At 38.0% G+C, this 19,474-nt stretch overlaps 1 protein-coding gene across 3 annotated transcripts; it reads right to left on the bottom strand.

Moving 5' to 3' along the window:
- Positions 1 to 587: 587 nt before the first annotated feature.
- On the bottom strand, positions 588 to 16,139 carry LOC146002917 (BTB/POZ domain-containing protein 2-like). 3 transcript variants are annotated; one of them, XM_083141021.1, is made up of 6 exons: positions 15,959 to 16,138; positions 10,918 to 10,991; positions 8,146 to 8,997; positions 5,486 to 5,803; positions 3,918 to 4,152; positions 588 to 1,290 (listed from the first exon to the last, which is right to left on the bottom strand). In XM_083141021.1, the coding sequence occupies exons 3-6, from the start codon at positions 8,994 to 8,996 to the stop codon at positions 1,132 to 1,134; spliced, it is 1,563 nt and encodes a 520-aa protein (XP_082997147.1). In that variant the 5' UTR covers position 8,997; positions 10,918 to 10,991; positions 15,959 to 16,138; the 3' UTR covers positions 588 to 1,131. The 3 variants fall into 3 exon arrangements, with proteins under 3 accessions (XP_082997147.1, XP_082997144.1, XP_082997145.1); XM_083141018.1 differs by lacking the exon at positions 10,918 to 10,991 and having other exon boundaries at positions 15,899 to 16,139; XM_083141019.1 differs by lacking the exon at positions 10,918 to 10,991.
- Between the last annotated feature and the right edge of the window lie 3,335 nt (positions 16,140 to 19,474).

Raw genomic sequence — 19,474 nt, 5'->3', positions numbered from 1 at the left:
TGCCGCAACGGAAATCGCGGCACCAGTTTTTCACCACCTGGTAGGTAGGAGCCCCATCACCCAACACACCGACCATGTCCTCATGAATCTCCTTTGGGCTTAGCCCCTTTTTCTGGAGGTACTTGATGACAGCTCGTTGTTAGGTTTTCTCCATTTTTCAAACTAAGTGCCACCTCTCACATTTAAAACGAGAAAAAACAAATTTACTATAGCACCTACAGTTCTGAAATTTTGCATATAGGCATCTAAGACATTAGGCTACAATATACCCATCATTCATTGCAATTCATATCCTTTAAGTATGCCGGGGACAATAATTATTGAATCACCCTCGTATACCAAATCACTTGACAAATTTCATTCAATGCTGCATGTTTTCCAGAAAGGATCTCCCCGATGGTGAAGTAGCAATGTTGCCTTGTAATCCAGGGAACCTGTTCAGATCCCCTTTAGGTCCAGTCCCAATTTGCCTACCTGTGCATAAATTGGACTTAAAACTCAGTCATTGCTTCATGATTTTTTCAGAAGTAAAAAATCCAAAAAAAAGGAGACTCGTAACATGAAATAAAGTTAGCTGCAGTTACGCTGAAGCATATTTTATTTTCTACAAATGTTTTTAACACAGTCATATTTTGAACATGTAATGTTATAACCAGACTTGTTGTCACACACAGATTACAATATTATGATAAATATGGGTAACGCTTGAATGAAAAACAAATACAACTTTTACAGCCAATTTCATTTGTGGCCAGTAAAAAAAAAAAAATAACATGTAAAATGTGATTTGTGTGAATGACATCCTTATATTTTACAAGATGATGATAATGTCTTTTAATTCCTAAATAAATGTAGGTACTTCCAATATATCTATATGTGAAAATTCAATCAGACTTCAAAGTACATGAATGATACTACTACATATTTTTAGCTTATTGTGCAACACTGGCTTACATGTACACTACATAAATAATGAAATATGTCCCTTCATTATGTATTGCAATATCATGTAATGGGAACTCAAAAGGGGGTAATTTATTTCTGTGCTATCAAGCTCTACATTCAAGAATTGCAGCAGCGAAAAAAAGCACTTTCAGTTCAGAAACAATTTGCTTATGCTGGAGGATAATTTTAGGTGTAAAAGATTATCTCTGGAATTTGACCATCTTCTACAGATGTGCCATTATTGTTGCCCGCTGCGTACGAGAACTGGAAAGTGACCTTCCCTCCGCTGGGGCAATCCAGACTTACTTTCCTCAGGCCTTTGGTTCCGTAGTGCGAATCGGGGCCCTGAAAAGCAGAGAATAGATTACACACTGTTTTACACATAAATGGCAATTCAATTTATAGTGAAACGTCGACTGTATATTCTTCAGAGGCTAGAGAGCTAAAAAAAAAATTCAACAAAACTAGTATCTGGGAAATAATTTTGATGTTTTCTTCTGTTGGGTCTAAACTAGAAAAGATATAGTAGTAGATATCTCAGAATCATCAACAGGGCTGGTCAAGGGGTGATGGAAGGGACGCAGTTGAAGTTCCGCTGATGCTACTCGCTGTCTCTGCCGGAAGAACTTTAACTTCCCTTCCGTCGCCCCTCGACCAGCCCTGGTGATGATTCCGAAATGAATTCGAAAGCTAGGAAGAACTCCTAAAGTGTTTTTTTATCATGCTGTTTGTGTGTTTTTATAGTGTTTTTAACAAATAGATTAGATATATGATGCTGGGAAACAAAATTGAAGCCTCACTGTATTTGCTTCAATGTGTAATTACTAAAGTTAGATGAGTTCTGTATCACCAGTTGCACTCTGCTTTTTCAGTCCAAAACTTACCTAACCTTTCATTGCTTAATCGGCGTATCAGTTAACAAAACCAATGATAGTGGCACAGAATACATTTTGTAAATCCGTACTACTTTTGACTTTTTTTTCAGACTGGAACTAAACTGTCACAAAGACATTGTGTGTGTTGATTTGGACTATTCAGTTTTATTCACGAAAATTCTGTGCATCATAATCTTGCACCAAAGACAATTTACTTTAAATGTTTTTTTAAGTACCGGCAATGCAGATGCAATTCTTACTTTCTTTAAAAAAAGCTTCATATAATGGTCACACACCCACTTTTCTGAAAAAAAAATGGCATAAAATCAGCAAATATTATGCTGCAAAATATGGTAAAAAGCATGTATTGCACCTGGTATGAAGACTCACGTGGAGTTAGGTCTCTGGACATTCTCGATCTTGGCCATGGTGAAAGTGGTGTGATCAGAAACTTGTTTACACACAGGGTAATCCCCCCTAGGTTACATTACATTTTATTTATAATGCTTCAAAATAAAATCAGAGCTTGTATAAAGTTCCACAATAATCATTTACTGGATGCAAGTTGGTTACCTTCAGCTCAAAGACTAGGCACATCCAACTTTTGACCTGTGTTTTCAGTAGTATTGAAGTTGTTCGATGACTTCAAATAGGCACAAGTTTTAAAAAAATAGGCTCCATGGCAGTTTGGTCAACATATTGCACTATGCAGCTAGAGATCCTAAGTTCAAACTTTGGGTAAGGCACGGGTTGCGATTAACCCAATAAGTACAAGGTTACCAAAAAAGTTCTTGCCATTTTTGATCATCAGAAACAAAAAAGGAATGCAAAGACTGTCACATACTGTTAGTCCTCAAAGTAATCCCCATCGGCATCCAGCACCTTTTGTCAACATGCCTCCAGCTGTGCAGTGCCCTGGCGATAAATCTCAGGGTCTCGGATGGAAAGAAGTCTGCGAGTGCTTGCCGCAAGTCTGCCTCATTTGCAAAGGATTTCCCACGAAAATGGTTGTCCAGGGAATGGAAGAGGCGATAATCTGTTGGCTCAAGGTTTGGAAAGTACCATGGATGGCACTGTGTCTCCCAGGCAAGTCGCTGTTTGGTATCCCTGGCCACCCACAACACATGCGGCTTGGCATTGTTGTGAAGAAGCAGTGCGCACTTGCGATTAACCAATGCTGGCTCCTTATGCTTCAGTGCCTGTTGCGCACGTTGTTGCGAGTAGAGGTCCCCAGTGATGGTTTGGCCCGTTGGTAACAGCTCATAGTGCACCACTTGGTGACTAGTCCACCGTACAGAGCATGATCTTGCATGGGTGTGAAGGTGGTCTTGTGGCACGAGGCACAAAATCCCGTGTTGACAACCAATGTCGGGCACACTTGGGAGTGTCATATAGGACCCACTTTTCGTAACTGGTGAACACTCGACAAAATATGGGCGCGTTGCTGTGCCAAGAAAGCAACGAGAAACAGGCTGTCACTCGTTGCTTCTTGCCTTCTGACAGTGAATGAGGTACCCTCTTGCTCAACTTGAACGTCTTTCCTATGTGATGCAGGTGAAGTCTGGCTGTTGTATCGGAAACCTGGAAGTGGTTGGCAAGCTCACCACACCTTAGGCTGCTGTCCTCCTGTATGGTTGCCTTCAGGGCCTCATCATCCAGGACCTGTGGTTGGCCACTGCTAGGTTCATCACAAAGTGACAGATCTCCCAACCTGAACTTCTGGAACCAATTCCTATTGGTGCATTCATTCACAGCATTATCCCCAAAGGCTTGACATATTCGGCAACTTGATTCTGCTCCGGACAAGCCCACCTTAAAGTCATGAAGCAGACAACCCCAAACGAGCTGCTTCAACACTTCCATTTCTCTTTGCCCCTGCTCAAGCTATGGCTGCTATGAGTGTGCAATGTGTTTGTATTGGGCAAGACCAATGTCCCCACTCCCACCCTGACCACTTTTCCAGCACATATTTTCCTATCAGTGATCACTTCTTCCCATGTGATGTTAAAAACGGCAAGAACTTTTTTGGTTACCTTGTAAAATAATCAAAATTGAGTTAAAAGTAAAACCTGTCAGAATCCAATCAGTAATTCTTACCTTTAAGGTTGCTGAAGCTGTGTAGCTCGTGTTAGGCAAGATCTCTACTGGTTCTTTGAACATGACTCTGAAAGTGTAATTGGAGCCATCACAGCTGAAGCTTGTTTTGTTTGAGCCGCAAACTTTCCCTGATGCTGTGTGTATTAGTTGAAGAACAACGTCGTATTCCGTTGGGCCGTGGATCGAGCCGTACAAGCCAAAACCCACAACAAAAATCCGCCTGTCTACAATGAACCTAACAAGGGAAAAAAGTAATTTTTGCATCAGTTGAGACTCCAGTTCTAGAATTTATCTATTCTAGTATCTACAATACATAAATTTAAAAAGGTGAAAGTTCTTTCAGATTATTACGTCAGTATTTACCAGATTCAAGGTAAAATGTAAGACATAACAGAATGGTTGTCCCATTTTCAACCAACTGGACATTATTTAACCTTTAGATTTTGGAACCATGTTTGTATTTCTGTTGAGAATGGATGGTTGATATTTTGACCAGAAGCGCGGCAGCAGTTGACGCATAATTTCTTGAAAACAACACACGATATTTCAGTTCTGTCTTTTTTATCTTTAGTATACATATGAAGAAATGACATACTATTATTAACAAGTGATGTTTGAAAACTCCTTTGTTTCCCTTCATTACCCCTGTTATATTATAGGATAGATTATATAATTGGCTATAACTCCTCAACCACTACATCTTTTTGAAAATTTTAAAATGTACATGTAAAATGGAATATTTTAAGCAATGTCTGACAATTAAGGTCTATGGGGGAACTTTGGGAAAAAGCCCAAAGTTCAAAATTTTCTGTAATTACGCAAAATTTCCTAACGCCATATTTTTTCATTATTATTCAAAGTTACGGCGTGGGTGTTACATATCCTCATAGACTGATCTTTTGTCGTGCTTCAAATTTGGTCCATCCAGCATCCGTAGGGCTGACACCAGAAGCAAAATTCCGGAAATTGTTCCATTATCCAGCGACACTGCTGCTTTAAACAATGTTATTATTTTTCTAGCCAAGAAGTACCACCCTGATTTCAACGAAACTTTCCATGGTTGTAGGAACATACCACCTGTATGTTATGTTCGGTCTATTAGAGGGAAGGGGGCATTTTTTTTATTTTCTATTTTCTTCTTCTTCCTCCTTTACCACCAATTATTGAGAGGCATAATGTACAAATTTTACAAAGTTTAAGAAAGAAAATAAAATAATTTCATCTATCTGCAACAATTAGTTCTCGAACTACAATCTTTTTCATACTTCATGGCAAATTTGAAAAATGTGAACTTGAAAAGGAACTGGCTTCAGCGGGAATACAGTCGTGCAAAGCTCCACCCGCTAAACATTAAACACACAACTGGACTGTTATTGTTAAAATACTGACAAAACTTTCTTAATATCATCTTGCATTTTCAAGTTTCTAAATTGTTTCAGTCAGAATCTTGCAGTGATTTAATTTAACCTTACCTCTCATGTTTTTTGTTTTTTTTAAGTATCCTGTACACACACAACTGCAAATTATTGTTGCAAAACAACACTACACTTAATACAAAAATAGTTTACCTTATTTTGTCACTCGTGCCACTGTAACCCCATCGGCTTTCGATATGTTGAAATCTATTTACAGTCTGTTCCTTGCCTGTCATGCAACACCGTGGCACATCCAGGAAACTGATGGCAGGTTTAGGATTCACGGTAAAGTACAAAAACAACGAAACAACTTCTCTGTCAGTCAGCAGCCCCGATTGTGCTGCACCTCCAGCGAATTCTTCCACAGTCATCAGAGGAAACCTCACCAAATGCAAAGCCCTTCCAAGAACGGATCGCTGATTCTCAGGTGTTAGAGGTAACTGCTGTCGACTACACTCGGCTTCAGACCACCTGTAAAAGAACATAGACACTGCGTAATATATATATTCAATATACCTTATTTGCCGGTGTAAAAGACATTTTGTACACAATTTTGAGGGAAAAGTTTTTATCACTGAATTTAAAATGAATTTACAGTATTTCAAACATAAAGTAATATTTAAGTATACTTTCAACAAATAACTTACCTTAGGAAATAATACATTTTAATCTTCATCACACACCACAAGGAAGAAACCATCTAACTCGGAACAGAGAAAATTTCCAGAAATTAAGGTAATCAAAAAACTGTTTATCGGCGTACAAGACGCACCCTGTTTTCAGACCTATTTTAACAAGACAAAGTGTGTCTCAAATGCTGGCAAATACGGTAATTATGTTTACAGAAAATTAAATACATTCAATTGTGGCCACCAGGACTACTTCACCAAAACATCCAATGAACTACTCATAAAATGTTAATGTTAATGCTGTAGCCCTTGATTTTTTTATTAGCTCGACATAATGGAATGTAAATTATACATTCTTTAGAGGACTATGGCTAAGAAACTCATAATACAGATTTTTTTGTAATATTCGCTTTGTTGGAACCAGGAATGTGAAATATATAAACGTGATCTAGTCAGTCGGACCAGGTAGGTTTTGACTGCCTTTGTGCCTCTTTTTTGACTTGAACAAGTATATTATATGTTATCAAAGCTATGTGAACTCCCTCCCCCCACCAACAAAAAAAAAGCCTTTGAATTTCGGGCTTTGCTCTATACAAAAATCACATGTCAGCGTTAAGCTTATAAAAATGTATGCATCCTGTAGAAGATCTAATTTTACTTGTTGATAAAAGCTCTACTGGCAATGTTATTGTTTATATGCTTTCTGTTCAAATTATACATTATTTTCCCACCCTGTACAGTTCAAATCACTTTGAATGTGCAGTTCTACCACAATCAGATGATTCTCATGGAACAAACGTACCTCCAGGTCTGCAAGTTTTGTGCAAGAACAGACTTCTGGGAAGCCATAAGAAACTTCATAGTCTTTATGCGAAGAGTTGAATGGTGCAACTCGTTTATGTACTAAGCTCTTAGTTTCATTATAATGTTGCAAGTAAATTAAATTGGCCCTGCTGAGAGTTGTGCATAACATATTTTTACTTCAACTGCAGAGTTTTGACCTTAAGATTTGAAGGTAAGAATTTACAATATAGAGATATTTTGTAATTCGTTTACTAGTTGTTATACTCACTAAATATGCAGTTGTACGTATGTATATGCACATAATATTTGGGGGTAACGTGTTTAAATTGCACATTGAGTTGTAGAACTTGTAAAATAACGTTGTTAATTATCGCGATGATTCCCCCTAAACAAACATAGCAACCATGTTTGATGATGTGAAGAAATGACGAGCAACGTCTGTTCCGCTGTCTAGAGCATTGCGACGCTGTTCACAGCGATTCTCTTTGGTTCACAGCATTGGTCATGGAAGGTCGTGGAAAAATGAAAAATTGTTAATGTGTTACAGTGCAGTGTAGAAGAGGATGGTCGTGGTTTGGTTACCAAATTGATGGAATTTGGTGTTCTGCCGAAGGAGGGTAGTTGCATGTGTCCATGCGGGCACGCTTTGAAATTGTACAGAAACCATCCGTGTATTGATAAGAGCATGTGGAATGCAGATTTTAATTAGAGGTAAGTTTGAAAATGGTGATTCAGTTGCTTTTTTAAAATGTCTCTTCACCAGTTACGTGCTACAAAAGTGTATAACCATGGACGTATAGGTCACTCACCATACACAGGAAGGTTAGATTAGTTGCAGTGGGGTTAGGCAAAAATAGTTACAATTTGGGATCGTAGAACTATGCATGCATAGGTCACGCACCATTGGCAAATAGCCACACGCACCATTAACAGGAAGGTTAGGTTAGGGAAACAGTTAAAATGTGGGGCTGTAGAACCATGCATGCATAGGTCACGCACCATTGGCGAATAGCCCCAAGCACCATTCACAGTAAGGTTAGGTTAGTTGCAGTTGGGTTAGGCAAAGATAGTTAACATTTGTGGTTGTAGTATATCAGAAAATATGTATATTTTGTTATGAAACGATAGATCTTGCGATAAATAATGAGCAATTCTACATTGTTGGTTGAGATCATGGACCCCCATATTTTCCGATTTCTAGAAGTGACCCCCAAATTTTAATTTCAGATTCGTGGTTGTGAGGCCTAAATTAGTGATTATGCGAAATATTAACAGAATTGGAGAATATCTCTATATTGTAAATTCGCTCCAAAAAATTACTAGAGAGAGGAAATCGAACTATGCAAATCACTTAACTGATACAATTATAAAAGGCCTTACCTAACAACTGCTTGGAAGATCTTGGCTTCTCGTATCCTGAGCGTGTCCCTTTCCAACACGGCACATAAAGTGTCAAGGTCAATATCCGTAAACCCATCGGCACTGAGAGCCTCTGCAGTGTTCTTATCGATCATCTCCAAGCAGAGTGCTGCAAGCTGAGGCTCGTCAAAAAGTCTTGCTTGCGTCAGAAGCATGAACGCATTGTCACTTCCTAAATTGCACTTAAGAAAATCCACACAGTGCTTTTCCAAGGCAGGCACAGCATACTTTTTAGCAGTGTACAGAGTTGTCATTACAGTTTCTGGTCCGATTTGGACATCATCCGAATACAGGAAACGCAGCAGTGCAAGAAATGCAGCTGGCTCCACGTCTGGTAATTCTATTTCCTCCGACTGAGTTGCCAAAGTGCCATTGAACATGGCATCAAAGACTGCACTGCCGACCGACAACACGAATTTATGTGCAGGTATTCGTTGCTGCTGAAGATCTTTGCCAACGATAAAGTGGACATCACTCAGGATTTCATTGTTGAACATGAAAGCAAAGCGTTCCTTGACGGTGGTTTTGGTTGCTTGCCAGTTATAAACAAGGTGGTTTGAATGAGATGAAGAGGACTGAGATGCTGCAACTGACGATGCTGTAGGTTGTCTTCTGGAAACTGTGCCTGTTTGAGCATATGAGTGCTCTCTATCTACATGAATATGACTCTGGTGATTGCTAGGAGCATTGGAAGGTAGCATATTTTGAGGTGCATCTATACCCATGTGGTTTACTATTTCATCCACTCTCAAGGTGTTCAACCTTGTAAGAGTAGAGCTATAAGCATCGTTTGCTGAATTTCCTGTTGGCATGCTGAAAGAAGATAACAATCCTATAAATCAAAGAAAGCTAATAAAATAAGTTATGATAAATCCTCATTATTTTCCCTTTTTCTCCCGATGTAAGTGTCAGTGTTTAGATATTGTATTCTGGGACAAATGTTGCAGATATTTAGGTAAGAATTGACAATATAGAGAAAGTCTATAAGGTTCTATTATAGTATGGGGGTGACACCTATAAATCATATATTTCACACTTTTTTACATTGCTAACCTACTATTTTGGAATGCGAAACATTTCCTAAGGTGAAATAATGCATTTCTAACTAAGATAATGTTTATTTCTTACATTTACGAGTACTTACTGTTACTTGTTATTTCGAATCTGTAACACATTAAGGTGGGCGGTAGCGTACTGGTTCAAGGCGCGTTGTGCGAGTGTTGTGTCGATTTATGCAGTGTTGCAACCTCGTTCACCCGAAAATATCTACTTTCGTGCCCGGATTTGAAATTATGCTAATACCTCGTAAACCATTGACGTTAGCCTCAAAAACCATTGATGTTAGCCTCAAAAACCATTTTCCATAAGGTTAGGTTAGGTTAAGTTAGGTTAGGCAAGCATAGTTAAAAAAAAATACTCGACACGTCATGTTCTAGTGAAAACACGGCAAGTTTGGAACACTGACTACGGGGAACATTGTGCTCTCGTGCAGAAAGCAAATGACGGCAGCAGGAACAGCATGTCGGACAGAGATTTTCGCAGAAAACAACATGTATTCACATTAAAATGAATCAAAACTACATTCACGAACTTCCACAACGCTACAGAAAATGATTTCCGTAAGTACTTTCTCCTGTAAATTTGAAGAAATCCGTCACCCCTATACTATAATGTTACAGTCTGTAATTTTGTTAATTTTCGGTATACTAACTAATTTTGGCCTCCTAATCACGAATCTGTTGTAAAAAAACAGGGGTCATGTCTGGAAATTGTAAATTTTGATGAATAATTGTTCGTTAGCCCCATATACCATTCACGGGTAGCCTCCACAAACCATTGACGTTAGCCCCAAAAACCATCCACAGGTAGCCCCACGAACCATTCACACAAGGTTAGGTTACATTAGCACTCATTTCACCCCTAAATTCATCGAAAAAATAGGGTTCGAACTAAAATTGAACATCATAAATCATTTTCTTGTAAAACAACGGCTTGGTTGGAAAAAAATTTCAATTGGCTTTTTTTTCCTTCAAATTTCCAGACGTGACCCCCGGTTTTTTACAACAGATTCGTGATTAGAAGGCCAAAATTAGTTAGTATACCGAAATTTAACAAAATTGGAGACTTTCTCTATATTGTAAATTCGCTCCGATATTTATACCAGAAAGATTGCCAGAGTATTCTGATGCCAAAAATAAGTTCACACTGAATTTCAAAACTGGGTTAGGACATTTAAATGCCATGTAACACCTACACCAATATGTAAAACCAAACATCAAAAGTGATGTATATGAAAATATTACAATGCATACATATGAAACAACAAATGCATAATGATACCCAACATTGGTTTGGAGTTCAGCTTCAGCAACTATAATAAGTTTCTCGTAAATATAAATACATCAAATTGCTTCGTTCTCATGAAACTGTTTATACTGGCATATAAACCGTAAAACTAAATAAAGTTTATTGTAACGCTTGCCAATTAATAATAATAATACTACTAATAATAAAATCGCCTTTATTGGAGCGGGCGTGTTTCGGCCTCTAGGGCCGTTCTTACAACAGACCCTTGTCTGGGAGATTAATACAATGGACTACAGAGTATACATTGGGTAAAAAAAAAAAAAAAAAAAACATGAAAAGGATTACATATCAATACAAATAAGAACAATTAAATATATAGGTATATACGAGTATATGTATAATAATGAAAAAGAAAAACAGATTTACCTATAAATTGATGAACATATGTATCTAATATTTGTTGCTTTTGTTTTAGTACATATTCATATATATTCAGTAATCTGAAACAATGAAAAATATAATAATAATAATGAAGTAAAATAAAATAATGAAATTATAAGATTTATATGCACACAGTTGCTAAATGTTACAGTGCGTATTTTTATGAATGAAAAGTTGCTCGTGATTAAGTATTTCGCTGCCTTGCCAGTAGATACTGTTTGAGATTCTTTTTAAATAGCTTATGGCTGTTGATGGATGTTAGGGAGGTTGGGAGGGAATTCCATTCTTTAGTGGGAGTTACGGTAAATGATTTTCCGTAGGTGGTCGTATTATGTACTGGGACTGACAATAATTTTTTTCGTCGTGTTACATGCTCATGTCTGCTCGAATTTGTGTTCAGTTTTTCAAAGAGATATGCAGGCTGTTTGTTGCCTAGTACTTTGTGTGTTAAAGTTAATAATTGGTATTTCTCGAGATTCTTGGTGTTAAGCCAATTCAAATTGAATAAGTATTTCGAAATGTGGCGCCTTTTTTTCAGCTTGTAAATGAATCTTATGCATGCATTTTGTAGCTTTTGTAGCTTATTAGTTATGGAGCTGCTTGCATTGTAAGCAACCGTGGCTCCGTAGATTAATCGTGATAAAACTAGACTCTCGCACATTTTTTTTTTTAACCTCAATGCCTACAATATTTTTCAAGTGATGTAATGCTCGAAGAGATTTGTTGGCTTTTTTCATCTGCTCTGAAATATGACCTGACCATTCTATGTGGGAATCCATGACAACGCCAAGGTTATTTACAGTATTTTCTAAATTTAATGGGTGGCTATTCAATTTGGGGAGAATCATGTTATCTGTGATTTGGCTAAGCTTTTTAACCAGAAATTTAGTTCCGATTATGACAAATTTTGACTTGGTTGGGTTTAATTTTAGAAAGTTAGTTTGTGCCCATTCACTTATGGCATTCAGGTCTTTTTGTAGTTGTGATGCTGCATTTGAGAACTCTTCTATCCTTGTATGTATGTATATCTGAGTATCATCAGCATATTGGTGATACTGCTCATGCGAGAGGCTCTTATGTAAGTCCATTACATACGAGGGTGGATTGAAAAGTTCGTGGCCTGACCTAGAAAATGAGAAGATATTTGGATAAGTTATGTTTCATTTTTCCACGTAATCCCCCTCGAGGGAGATACATTTACGCCACCTCTCCGGTAATGCTGCTATATCACTTTTAAAAAATGATTCCTCAAGGTCTGCAAAATACCCCAGTACAGCACTTTTCACCTCTTCATCCGAAGAAAATCGCTGACCCCCAAAAACTTTTTCAGGTTTCCAAACAGGTGAAAGTCCGAGGGGGCCAGATCAGGCAAATAGGATGGGTGCGGCAACAGTTCGAACCCACAGGAATGAATTTCTGCCATGGATGCAAGGGACGTGTGAACGCACGCATTATCCTGGTGAAACAACACCTTTCTTCACAGCAATCCTGGCCTCTTAATTTTAATTTCCTCGCGTAAACGTCGCAGCAGGGTGCAGTAGTATTCAGAATTGATAGTCTTTCCTTTTTCCAAGAAATCGATTAAGATAACACCCCTAGCATCCCAGAATATTGGTGCCATAACCTTGTTTGCCGACAAAACCTGTTTGGCTTTCTTTGGGGTAGGAGATCCTTGTCGTTTCCATTGCTTTGATTGTTGTTTTGATTCCGGTGTATGATGGTGCACCCATGTCTCGTCCATAGTCACAAATCTCCCAATAAACTCCTCCGGATCACTTTCAAACAGTTCCAAACAATCACGGGAAAGGGTGAGTCGAGTGCGTTTGTGTTCAACTGAAAGCAACTTGGGTACCCATCTCGCAGACACCTTAGAAAACCTTAAATCGTTCACGATAATGTTTTGTGCTCGCTCATAGGAAATACACACAGTCTCAGCTATCTCACGGATTTTGATTCTGCGGTCACTCAAAATCAGGTCACAAATTTTATTGACATTTTCTGTTGTGGTCGACGTTGCAGGCCTGCCACTGCGGGGGTCATGTTCAATGCTGTTTCTTCCACGCTTAAATTCAGCCACCCACTTTTTCACCATGGAATACGATGGCGCGGAGTCTCCAAGCGTCTCTACCATGTCCGTATGAATTTGCTGTGGTGTTAAGCCCTTTTTATGCAGGTACTTAATGACAGCGCGATGCTCTATTTTCTCCATGTCACAAATTTCCGTCACTTCTGCCCACTAAAAGTCCTCACCTGAAACAATAGAGCAATGAAATGAAATGAAATTTTACACAGTGACTACCAAAGGATATAGCTATGCAACTAATGTATGAAACTTAAAATTAAAAGCTTCCTTCCTACTCACGCCACGAACTTTTCAATCCGCCCTCGTAAATGGAGAAAATGAGAGGTCCATGAATGCTTCCTTGGGGAACTCCATTTCGAATGTTTAACCACCCAGAGGAACAGTTACCAGTACTATTATCGTATGAGGGAAACACCTACGAATCATATATTTCGGACTTCTTTACATTGCTAACGTGTTATTTTCGAATGCGGAACATTTCTTAAGGTGAAATAATGCATTTCTAACTAAGATAATGTCTATTTCTTCTATTTACGAGTACTCACTGTTACTTGTTGTTTCGAATCTGTAACACATTATGGCCGTGATAGCATACTGGTTTAGGGGGCGTTCTGAGAGTGTTTTGTCGATTTATGCAGTGTTGCAACCTCGTTCACCGGATTTGAAATTATGCTAATACGTCGCAAACCATTGACGTTAGCCTCACAAACCATTGACGTTAGCCCCAAAAACCATTCACGTTAGCCCCAAAAACATTTTCCGTAAGGTTAGGTTAGGTTAAGTTAGGCAAGCATAGTTAAAAAAAAAAAAAAAATACTCGACACGTGATTCTACTGAAAACACGGCGAGGCTGAAACACTGGCTACAGGGTTGCATCATCTTAACACACAGAACATTGCACTCTCATGAAGAAAGCAAATGGCGGGAGCAGAAACAGCGTGTCGGACAGAGATTTTCGCAGAAAACAACACGCATTCACATTAAAATGGATCAAATCTATATTCAGGAACTCCCACAACGCTAAAGAAAATGATTTCCGTAAGTACTTTCTCCTGTAAATTTGAAGGAATCTGTTTCCCTCATACGATAATGTTACCCAGTTATTTTTGCCTCTGATTTGTACACGCTGCTTCCTGCCATAAAGGTACGATGCAAACCAATCATGGGTTATGCCGTTAACCCCAATGCTGTGTAATTTAGCGAGTAGAACTTCATGGTTCACGCAATCGAATGCTTTTGAGAAATCAAGGCATACAAGTAAGGTGATTTTGCTTTCATTGATAGCTTTTTGCACATCATCAGCAACTTTCAGAATGGCTGTTGTGGTGCTGTAATTTGTCCGAAAACCAGATTTATGCTTTGGAAAACTAGATGTAGCTGTTACGTGTGTGAATAGCTGCTCGTGTACAATACGCTCTAAAATTTTCGACATTATGGGCAGTATACTTATTGGGCGCAAGTCATTCACATTTTTATCAGGCTTGCGGTAAAACGATTGCCTTTTTCCAAATTTCTGGGAAGATACCCTGTGCTAGGGAGTTATTTATTATGACGATTATAGTATTTAGGCAAAATGGAAGTAATAATTTTAAAATTGTAAAGTTTATGCCATCGTCTCCACATGCTTTACTACGTGTCCTGCTGAATGCCTTCCGTATGTCTTGAGATGTCACTCTAGTAAAGGTAAATGAATTTAGGGGTTTGGGGGTCAAAAATGATTTGCAAATTTTTTCCAGGCCATCCTGGTCCGCTTCACTTTGCGAAGTATGTATAAAATAGTCATTAATGCTATTTGGATCTAGTATTTTTTCAGGAATATCTTGACTGACATATTTGCTACCTATTAGGCCATGTTTACGCAGGTTCGCCCACATTTCTTTCGCATTATTTATGTTCTTATCGATTGCAGATTTATAATAATGGAACTTGCTATTTCGCACTATCTTTTTAGCTCTGTTTTTAAAGTATTTGTAGCTAAGAAGGCTATCGTTATCGCCGGTGTTTACGTATTTTAAATGACAGTAGTCCCTAAGCTTCCAAAATTCACGAACGGTATTGTTTATCCATGGCGCGGGAGGCTTTGTCACTTAACGCATTTTAACAGGGATGTGTTTGTTCGCCAGCAATAGTATTTCATCATTTATCATTTCGACCTGGCTGTTTAAGTCCTGATTTAGATTGTGCCAAATAAAATAGGGTTACATCATCTTTCAAGATCGGGGTAACACTTTACTATACCGGAGACAGATTTCTTCAAATTTACAGGAGAAAGTACTTACGCAAATCATTTTCTGTAGCGTTGTTGATGTTCGGGAATATAGATTTGATCCATTTAATGCGAATGCATGTGGTTTTCTACGAAAATCTATTTCCGACACGCTATTGCTGCTGCTGCCATTTGCTTTCTGCACGAGAGCACAATACGCTCTCGTATTGTCCGTATATGCTAAATTAAACAAAAGGAGTGCTAATGGAACCTAACCTAACCTAGTAGGCATACCTCGTCCCCGTGATGGTTCGTGGGGCTATCGTGAATTTTTGGGCTAACGTCAATGGTTTTTGGGGCTAATCGTGGATGGTTTGTTGGAAATAAGGAACAAGAAATAGACATTATTTTCGTTAGAAATTCATTATTTCACCTAAAGAAATGTTCCGCAATGCAGAATAGTACGTTAGCAATGTAAAAAATTGCGAAATAAATCATTGATAGGTGTCTCCGGTATAGTAAAGTAGTACCACGATCGGCTGTTTATACATCAAATGTTACATGCTACTGAATTATTCACAAACTACTGTGTGTAAATACTATCTGACAGAATACATTACCGGCCAACAACACGGACACGAATCGTCGTGTCAAATTTACAATCGAATTCGACTTACTATAATATATGCAATGTTCGGAAAACTTCTATCATATATACATAGCTAATAGAAATTCACCTATCCATGACGACCTTCGGAACAGTATTTGAATTTGAAGTTAAATTCCTTCTATTCGTCCCTGAACACAATGTATTCAAAACTATTTTTACGTCGATTTTTCAACTTCACAGCTGAGTCCCCATCTTTTTGTTGCGAGATTCCATTTTCCTCTAAACAAACAGTTGAAGAATGGAAAACTCAGCACCGTCCTCAATGTTACCAGTGCATATTGTCACCAAAAATGCCGAATATCTAATACTAGGGGCGTGCGGAACAGAATTTTTTTGGGCCGAGTCTGCTGCCACGCACGTGTCAGCAGTAAGAATAAGCGTCAAATTTGCTCCTGCTACGTAATTCGTCTGCTAGAAGGATGTTACAAATCTTAAGAACAGATGAAGACGAGAAAAATTCTTTAGAAAGCATTTAGCGATATTATTTTAATGCTAACGGAACCTAACCTAACTACGAGAGCATTTAGGTTTATTATTAGAAGAATGCTAAGGGACCTAATCTTAAAACATTTATGTGAAAGTAATCGCTACAACTTAACAGTATGTGTTACAGACGTAATTGCATGAGTTTGCTGCCACGCTTATCTCTTTTGAGGTTCAAGCAGAAAAAGAACGTGGCAGTAGACACTACCATTTTTTTGGTCGGGACGGGAAAATTTTCTAATCCCGACATTTGGGACAGGAAAAATTCACCATTTTCCGAGAAAGTCGGGAAATTTTTTGGGGCGGAAAATGTTCGAAATTTCCCGAAGCTCTGAAAATCTCGAATTCTACTCGTCATTTTCAACTTAAGTGATTGTTTTTGCACTTCTGGAATAAAAACAAACAATTTCCGATAATTTCCAGACACTTGCAATGCAGAAAACGTCGAGAATTAACAACTTTTTAAAATGACTATTCGTTATTTCCAGACTGCTAGGGATCCCGATTCTTTTTTATATTTTTCCCGATCCCGGTCCCGACTATTCGGAATCCCGCACACCCCTACCTAATACGACTCAACGCTCTCAAGTCGCAACTGAGTTGGCTGGTAGGTAGTGAGCCTTCTTGTGTCGCGCTGGGGAAAGAGCAGTGATGTGCCGTAGACTATACGTTTACGTCTACATGCGTTGTCTACACGTAATCTACGCGTAGATTACATTGGGCTGTAGTTTACATAGACTACGTAGACAATCTAAAGTGCATTAAAATTAATTTTCAAGGGTTTAATGAAAGGAAAGTGACATTTTCAAATATATTGGTTCCTAACGAAATGAAAAGAACCCTATTTACAACAAAGAAAAATCAAATCCATACTAATAGGAGATTTTAACATTGATTTCCTGAGTCAAAAAACAGAACATGAGGTAGAAATATTCATGAAAGCTCACAATCTGACAGCAGTTGTGAGAGTACCCACACGAATCACATCAACTTCAAAAACAGCAATTGATCAGGTTTTCTTAAACACCAACTTATTTGCATACAGTGTCAATACAATTAGTACTGGCTTTTCAGATCATGAGGCACAATGCATAAAAATTACTGCAGCACAAAAAACAAACCAAACACACACACCTTATAGACACATAAATACCACAAAAAGATAATTTAATTAAAGCTAATTTTAGTTACTAAAGCCCCTATCACACGGAACTGGATTTCTAGTTGGAACGCCCTAGTTGGCGATGAACTGCCGCCTGGCTGACTGCTTGACTGGCTTTAAGGAATAGGACATGTTCTAATTGCTACTAACTTTTTCGACTAGATTCTGTGGAACAGCCAATCAGAGCAAAGTTTGGCCATGTGAAGATAATCTGTGAGTTTGTAAAGTAGCCTTTTTTTGTCTGTGGTTTCCGAGTGCATACAACACGAAAGGCATGTTTACAATTGAAAAAGCTAAAATATTCTTCCATACGTGTATAGTAAACGTTGTAAAGTATGTATTTTATCAGCGCCGTTCTTCTCTACCTAAAACCATTTAATGCGATGCGATATTTTTCTCGGTTGGATAGTTATCGTATTTTAAAAGTGTGAAGTGATACGTTGTTTACATCTCGCGCGGCCGCCATTATGGGAACGAAAGACTATCGACAAGTACGGTATAACAAGTACCGTGTGAGGCGAAAACTAGCAAATGGGTAGCCAGTCCAGCGTCAACTAGAGCATTCCAACTAGAAATCTAGTTCCGTGTGATAGAGGCTTTAATAAGTAGAGAATCATGGGATAGCCTATACTACCAAACTGATGTGAATGAAGCATACGAGACATTGCTGTCTGCCATTTCATACTCATTTAATTTAGCATTTCCCAAAATAAGAAAAAAATATGCATTGAAACAAAATCAAATTGGATAACACCCGACATCAAAGAAAACTGAAAAGATTTCATCATAATGAATAAATGCAGACACCAATTCAAAAGTGAAACATTCAATTCATATCAAAAGGGGAAAAAGAAAGGAGTTTGAAAACTCAGTCAAGGAAGCAAAAAAGGACTACAATAGCAATATGATCCTAGACTCAAATAACAAACAAAAAACCTTGTGGCATATTGCAAAAACCGAATTAGGTATGGTACAGAAAGAAAAATACAAAGACAAATCACTAAAACACGAAGGCAAAAGCGTGGTCAATCCCCAAGATGTAGCATCAACTTTCAATAAATACTTTACTGGGATAGTAGAAAAAATAACAAAAAACATCCAAAAACAAAATCATAAAACTAGTAATATAACCATAGAATAGATATAACTAAAGTAGATTCTAGTATATACTTACTCCCAGCAGACGAGAAGGAAATAAACAATTATTCTGCCGGCATAGATGAGATACCTGGCATTGTAATAAAAAAATGTGCCGCACACATATATGGCCCAATATGTCATGTAGTTAATCTAAGTCTCCTTACCGGTAAATATCCAGAACAGCTAAAGACTGCCATAATAAAACCTCTGCACAAGAAAGGGTCAAAAAATGAAATGAGTAATTACAGACCAATCTCTCTTCTCCCAGTCATCGCAAAAATACTCGAAAGGGTTATGTACAATAGATTAATAACATTTTTTAACAAATTTTCCATCATTTCAGAACAACAACATGGTTTTTGCAAAGGAAAATCTACACAATCTGCTATACACCCATTCACAGAAGCAATTAGAGAAATTTTGGATAAAAAAGAACACTGTGTAGGGCTCTTTCTTGACCTAACAAAAGCATTTGACACTGTCAACCACAAACTCTTGGTAAAAAAAATGGACCAGTATGGGATCAGGGGAGTAGCAAAAGAATGGTTTAAATCATATTTAACGGACAGGAATCAGATAGTAGAAATAACTCACATCGACTAGGATAATAACAAGGAAAATTATCGATCAAAGAAACAACGTATTACATATGGTGTACCCCAAGGATCCATTTTAAGACCCTTACTTTTTTTAATTTGCATCAATGACCTTCCACAAAACTGTAAAGATGCAAACACAACTCTCTTTGCTGATGATACAACTGTTCTTATATCAGGAACAAACACAGAACGGTTAAAA

Source organism: Lepisma saccharinum, chromosome 19 (assembly GCF_977018435.1).
Source record: "Lepisma saccharinum chromosome 19, izLepSacc3.1, whole genome shotgun sequence".
Classification (NCBI taxonomy): Eukaryota; Metazoa; Arthropoda; class Insecta; order Zygentoma; family Lepismatidae; genus Lepisma; species Lepisma saccharinum.
This window is presented reverse-complemented; position numbering and strand designations above follow the sequence as displayed.